Source organism: Cucurbita pepo, chromosome LG20, assembly GCF_002806865.2.
Source record: "Cucurbita pepo subsp. pepo cultivar mu-cu-16 chromosome LG20, ASM280686v2, whole genome shotgun sequence".
Taxonomy (NCBI): domain Eukaryota; kingdom Viridiplantae; phylum Streptophyta; class Magnoliopsida; order Cucurbitales; family Cucurbitaceae; genus Cucurbita; species Cucurbita pepo.
The window spans coordinates 7,384,201-7,391,301 of NC_036657.1; the positions used below are offsets into that span (position 1 = coordinate 7,384,201).

The 7,101-nt window shown below is 38.3% G+C and overlaps 1 protein-coding gene across 1 annotated transcript; it reads right to left on the reverse strand.

Annotated features, from left to right (window-relative positions):
• Window positions 1-1,320: 1,320 nt before the first annotated feature.
• Window positions 1,321-6,008, reverse strand: LOC111783084 (U-box domain-containing protein 13-like). Its single transcript, XM_023663966.1, has 4 exons — window positions 5,428-6,008; window positions 4,458-4,574; window positions 3,263-3,718; window positions 1,321-2,773 (listed from the first exon to the last, which is right to left on the reverse strand). Exons 1-4 carry the CDS (start codon window positions 5,695-5,697, stop codon window positions 1,604-1,606), a joined length of 2,013 nt encoding a protein of 670 aa, XP_023519734.1. The 5' UTR covers window positions 5,698-6,008; the 3' UTR covers window positions 1,321-1,603.
• Window positions 6,009-7,101: the final 1,093 nt, after the last annotated feature.

Genomic DNA, 7,101 nt, shown 5'->3' on the forward strand with positions numbered 1-7,101 from the left:
CTCGAAATTTTGGGTTGATTCAAAAGATTTTCTAAACCAACTCGAACTCAATTCCTAATACTTATAAAATCAATCCAAATAAATAGGAGGGAGGGAGGGAGGGATTGGGAGTGAATTATGGGAGAGAGACAAGGAAATGGAGTGGGAGAAATTTTGTGGATGAATGCACATGAGTGTGGCAGATGGGTAGCAGTAGGATGCTGAGAAGGGGCAAAACTGATAGCCATAACAAAGCTGCACAGCCCCCTTCGCTCTGTCTCAGCATCTTCCCTGGCACCATTGCCACCCATCTTACCAACATTTTCTTCCTTCCCTTTTCTACTTTTTTTTTACCCAACACAAACATAAACCAGAACCGTTCATGCCTCTTCTTCAAAACTTCTTGTCTCATTCTCATTTAGATTATCTCCAAGATTAAGTGCATAAGCTATTGGCGTTGTCTTGGGCTCCGAAGAAGGGTGGATTGTGCAAATCTCACATCAATTGGAGAGGGAAACGAAACATTCTTTATAAGAGTTTGGAAATCTCTCTGTAATAGACGAGTTTTAAAAGCCTGAAAGGGAAAACCCAACAAGAATAATATGTCTATTAGCAGTGGACTTGAGCTCTTACCGTTTGTAAACTAGAACCTAAGTTTGATTCGTGACTACAAATATTACTTTTCATTCATGGTGGCTCGCCACTTATCTTTATTTTTACTATTTCTGACCTCGTTGAAAATTTTTAATTCTCGATTAACAAATTCATCAGCGCTCACTAGGGCACAGGATATGATCCCGGTATACTCATATCTAAGGGAGCTATATAATGTTCCTCTTTAAGATTGTTCAAAAATAAGGTTACAACTCAACTTAACCTAATTTTAAGATTATTACGAAAATTAAGATTATTTGATGTTTGTAGTTGATGTTAGTGGTGCATTGTTACTTGTAAATGTTTGATGTTTGAGCCTTATAAGATCATAAGTAGGATTTTATAAATAATTAAAAAAAAAAAACAACTCGACAAGTCAACTCTTCCCAACCCGAAAATAAAAGGTTAGCTTGAGTTGGATTGAGTTGTGAACTCTTTTCGGGTTGTTCGGTTCACCAATCCAACTAACCTAAAAATTTTGTCTGAACGACTTCTCCAATCCAACTCAACCTTTAGAACTCCTGCGCAATATTAAAAATTATTTATTTACGAAATTGGTTTAAATGAGAGAATGGTAACACGTATGTTAAAATCAATTTTGAAATGTAATAAGCATTAAATATAAAGCCAAAAATGTATAAATTAATATATATTTTACTAATACTCAAAGGGTCTGCTACTACGAGAGTCAATAAATTTTCTTTAAATTTTCCTCTTAAAAAAATTTGAGGATGTATCATTATTCATACATGGCAGGTTTTAGATTCTTTGCCTTTTGTCCACAGCTGAAATTTCCTTTCCCTTTAGAAACTCCAAAACTAAACAAAAATTATAAATTATGATAATAACTTACAGATTAGGCAGGTGATCTTCCACCTTCCCTTTGTGAAGCAAACATGCCTCTTTTCAGTACACATTTAAAAGGAACAAAAGAAACCAAACCCGGAAACCAGCAACATCAAGTCTCCTCTCAGCTACCGACGACTTCCGTGGTGGAGGTTGATTGTGATGCTTGGTTTTGAGGTCGAGACTCCGGTGCTTGCAACCGAAGCACTCGAATCTCCTCCGGGTGCGCTGCGTGCTCGAAGAGTCGGTTCATTCGCTCAAGCAACTGAGCAGCTTTTCGCTTTCCTCTGTCAGTGCCATTGCGTGCCAAATCTATCAATGAACTTATCACTCCAAGATCTCTGGCCTCTACTAGGTGTTGCTCGTCTCCTGAGCAAAGGTGCACGAGAACTGCAGCTGCATTCTCTCTGTTCCTCGGTGATCCTGTACCGATAACATCGACCAAAACCGGTACCGCCTTTGCAGATCCGATGGCAGCTTTCCCTTCGGAATGGCTGGCGAGTATTGCTAAGATGGCTAAGGCTTCATCCACCATTCCTGTTCCAGGTTCAGTGAGAAGCTGCATCAAGGTTGGAACAACGCCAGCTCTTACTGCCTTTCCCTTGTTTCCTTGGTAGATGCACAAGTTGAAAAGAGCAGTTGCAGCATCTTTCTTACCTCTTTGTGTGCCTTCACTGAGCAGCGTGACGAGCGGCGGGATAGCTCCGGAGGCACCGATTCGAACTTTATTTTCATCCACCACTGAAAGGCTGAAAAGAGTGGCTGCAGCATTCTCCCGAGCTTCCATGCTCCCCTTCTTGAGAACGAGAACAATACCAGGAACTGCCCCAGAGGAAATGATGCTTCCCTTGTTGTCCTCACATATAGAGAGGTTAAGAAGTGCTGTCACAGCATGCTCTTGAACACGGGAGTCGGGAGTTGAAAGAAGGCCGACAAGGAGAGGTATTGCACCAGCCTCAGCTATAGCAACGCGATTGTCTGCATTCCGTTTCGCAAGAAGTCGGATCTCACCAGCTGCAGATCGTTGATCTTCAGGATTTCCAGATGCAAGTTTGCAAAGAAGAATATCAATCTTTGTGCGTTCAGCAGGTGAGCAAGAGGACGAGCTTCTACACGGTCGAGCACTACTGGGTCGTTTTGGTGGTTCGATACCATTAGCCTCACACCACTGGGCTATAAGGCTACGCAACACATAATTTGGTGTAAGAGTAGTGCTTGAAAGTTTCTGTTGTGTCTTCGGACATGTCCCATGCCCGGATTCAAGCCACTTCTCAATGCAGGAACGTTCATAGGTCTACAGCAAAGAAAATTTAAATACATTATCAGCACAAGAGCAACGGCTGCTAAGGCATCAGACAAATGTAAAAGGCTTAACATGTCACATATTTCAGTAAAAAAATATAAGCATGAATAATATGGTAAATCAGCAAGCAACACTAACTCATAGACTTGCAATAAAGTACGTAATCCTATCTGAAACTAAGCATTAAAACTACTCCAGCACGAGGATGAAAGTTGAAACATAATCGGCTCCAACTTTAGGACGTTATGTGTCACAATCGCACTTTTACAGGCAACACTCCCATGTTGCCTGGACAAGTATGATCGTGACACTATGCACCTAAAATATCTCAATCTTATATTGTTTTTTTACCTATCTACTCGTATCTGAAAGTATGAGGATGTCATGCAAATAACTGAGCCGGTGATAAGTAAAGTGAAGGCAGAGACTGTAACGTGGAAATTATTTGTTATCAACGAGAAAACACAAATGCTCAAGTACCTGTCCAGTTGAGACAATGACAGGATCTCTCATCAACTCCAGGGATATGGGGCAGCGAAAATCATCTGGTATAATTGGGGCCTTGTTATTTTTCTCATTGGATATTTGTCCACTACAACTTGCTGGAGAATTCTTTTCTCTACCAGGATCGTCCATTTCAAGGTTCTCCGATTGCACGAAATCTTTTATTTTCTTCAGCAGCCCTGCCATCTTCTCAATGCTTTGACCTGGATCTCCATCAGTAGCAGTAACCATCTCATGCAAAGCTATTGACTCTTGTGCAAGATCGGATATTCCTAATAACTGTAATTTTTCGGACAGTCTCCTCAGCCGATCTTGATCTATAGAAGAATCATTGTTCGTGTTATAAAGGGCAGAGATATCATCCAATAACTCAGAGTCAGGAACATCGGCCCTGCCTTTGGCTCTTCTGAACTGAGCAAGAACAAGCTCGACCTACATAGAGGATTGTAGATGCGTACATAATTATTTGAAAATATTGATTTCAGGCTTCTAAACGTTATCTAATATCTAGTAGAGATGAACACAAAGGAAGATCTAATCACCACAAAAGGTTCGTCCACATCCTTTGTAACCTTTATATAAGTTCAACTAGTTTAGTACTGCATATATTTCATCTGGATCAATAATATTTTTTAAGTTGCGTTCAATTTCTGGACTTTTAACACACAGTTATTTCTAACTTTGGCTTCAGCACAAAATGCACAGTAAGACATGAAAAAATTGAAAAAAAATTGTATCATCCTAATTCAACAGAAAAAATGAAAACTATAAATATACAACGACAACAATCCCGACGTGAACAAGGGGTTTTCCCCAGGAGAGTTTGTATTTCTCAGCCCTCAGGCAACATCATTTCCTTTGTTAGAAAACAATGTCAACTCGTTCATAGCTCAGCAGTTAGATATAAATGTTTATTAAAGGTTGAGCAATAGTTTTAAGAGTTGAAATTATTAAAGGTTGAGCAATAATTTCATTGAACAACACTTACAGAAATCAATATAAAGATGTTGCAGATGTTCTAAAAATAGGTTGGCTTATTGCAAATACAAGTCTAATGTCATCCTGAAATGATAGTCGATCAAACCGAGCTAGTATTATCACCTAACATGCAGGTACCGTGCCTAGAGACTGTAAATTCAAAGTAAGAAGATGATATAATTTTATTTCTTACCTGCTCTTTAACTTCATCGGATATATCAAGTTTATCGTAGGCTATTCCTTCCAAAGCTTGTTCCAACCGAGCGGTTACCTCATGAAATTTGTTCATAATTTGCTCCCTCTCTATGGCCTAGAATGGATAACAAAATGAAGTTTGATTAAAAGTAGATATGCTAACATATATCTATAATGCTTCAGATGCTCCTTCCTTTTGATTGGAATTAGCTGTAGAACTTTGATGCATCATCTGACTAGAAGTTGGAAGTAATTGTATTGTTGTGGCGATAAAATTTCAATCAGATCTATATGCCTGATGGATAAAATCAATTAAGCTTAGCTTGCTCATTTGGAATTGGATTTAAAACGGAAGTAGTTGAATTATATTCATGAATACAAATAAAGTTTAATTATAGAAAGAACATCTACTGGAAAAGGTCATCTGCAAGTGGAAACAATAAAATGGTAAACTTTTGTAACTCAATTACTTGCCAAATTGACAAGCACACGGAATTTTAAGATTTATATCTCTGCCGTTTCATAATGATGTAAATATTAGGCAAAAATAGAAACGTCAACTGATTTCCTGTCTTCTAAATCTTTCATTCCTAGCACACAAGAATCCGGACTGCACGTAACAGATATATTTTACTGCGTTTTTCAATGTTTAAATTTGCATCGAAAATGTTATTGGCCTATATACACGATAGCCCGGCGACAAGAACGACGATTTTCTACTAAATCAATTCAGCAAACACACAATTCTGGAATGAAGGGAGCCAATGTTCACTCGCTTTCTTCGATCAAGGGAATTAGGAGAAGAGAATATTACAAGAAGATAAAGGATTGCGAGAAGCAATCTTATTAAAAAGAAAAAAGAAGGAGAACAGACAATCAGCTCAAGATATGCAATTCCACAACCGATACACACACGCAATAACTTATGACTGAAAGAAATAAAGACAACAAATAAAACGCGAACTTACCAGGAAAATCTTGCTCCCCTCGCTTCCAAATCTGAGCAACTTCTTAGCCGATTCGAGAGCTTCTTTCAACAATACGAGAGCCTTGAGAGTATCCTCGGGGACTGGCTCTTTGCTATCCCTAATCTCTTCGAACATTGGGATCAAAAGCTTCAATCTCCTGGACAAATTGCAGTACTGCTTCTTGACAGTATGCCTAAAATCCGAGATCCAAGCAATCTCGTTCACTACATCAATCAGGCTCTGAATCAGAGCGCCGTTTTCTTCCTCCATACCACAAAAACTCTCCCAATCAGATCTCACCGTAAAACTCAACTCCAAACAGCAAAAGATCTGCCGAAATCTAACTACAACAGAGATTTTCAAGCTCTCTGCTAGTAGCTTCAGCAGAGACGCTAGGAATGGCAAGTCCGAGAAGTCTCCATTACAGACAGAGAAAGAGGTGGTGATGGTGATGGTGATGGCGGCGATGATGATGAAGAAACAGTGCTGTGAAAAGGAGATTTTGCTTTAACGTTTCTGGCGCGGCTGAGGGAGAGAGAGAGAGAGAGTTTAGAAGGTAGAAGAAGGGCGTGTTTGTGTGGGACTGCAGGGCTGGATTTTGAAACGTTAAATTCTGCCGTTTCCGTTACTTTCGCCGTTAACTGTAACGACACCTAACTGCTGAGGATATGACGACGTCTCTGTTCGACGTGACTCTTTATACTCGGCTCATTCGGCTTGGCTCTCCAACCCCTCCGCTTTTCAACTTTTTTTTTTTTTTCTCGCAATTATAAAAAAATTATTAGGAATTTGTTTTTAAAATACTTCAATTTTTTCAAAAATTACATTATTATTTTTAACTTTCTATAAATATTTTTAATATTAGACTAAAAGTCAATGTATTTCATTATGTCTTTAAAATTTAATCTAAACCACTCCTATTGGGACAGCCAGCTCAGTCGGCATCAGGGGATGCAAAGACGGCGGTTAGTGGCTCGGAGCATATGATGGTTATGAAAGGGTAGACCAATAAATTCAGACAAATGAAATCACCTCAATTTGTCTAAATAATAGAAAATTTATTTTAAAATATTTAGTCAAGATAGTGTCCGCCACACTGTGAGATTAATGTGGACCTTATGACGGTTTTTGTACCGTCTTCCCTCCAAAAGGTATTTACATCGGTCAATGGTCAATACCAAAGTGAACCTTTATTTTCAAAATAGTAAGTGCAAAAAAATGTGTGAATTGAGGGCCTCACGAAAACTTTTAGATTGTCCCCGTAAACAATGATTTTACAACTCTAATCTCAACGGTCGGGTAAATGTAAAAATTTAAATTATATTTATAAATATTTAAAAAAAATATATTTAATATATATATCTAAAAAGAAAGGTATTTTGAAACATATAGGATAGAGATGATATCCAAAGAGAAAGGGAATCATTATTAATCATAGTGCTTGAAAGGCACCTAACAAACTTTCTCAAGTCCAATAGCCTTTATATTATTATTTATTTATTTATGTTATTTATTTATGTTATTTAATTAATAATAATAAAGATAATATAATATAATATTTGAGCTGGACACAGCCATGAATACGCGTAGCCCTCACCCAAGAACCGCGAATAGATACGGTTGGTTCGTGGCTGTGCCTTTGCCAACAATGCTCAACATTGTATTGTCCCACTT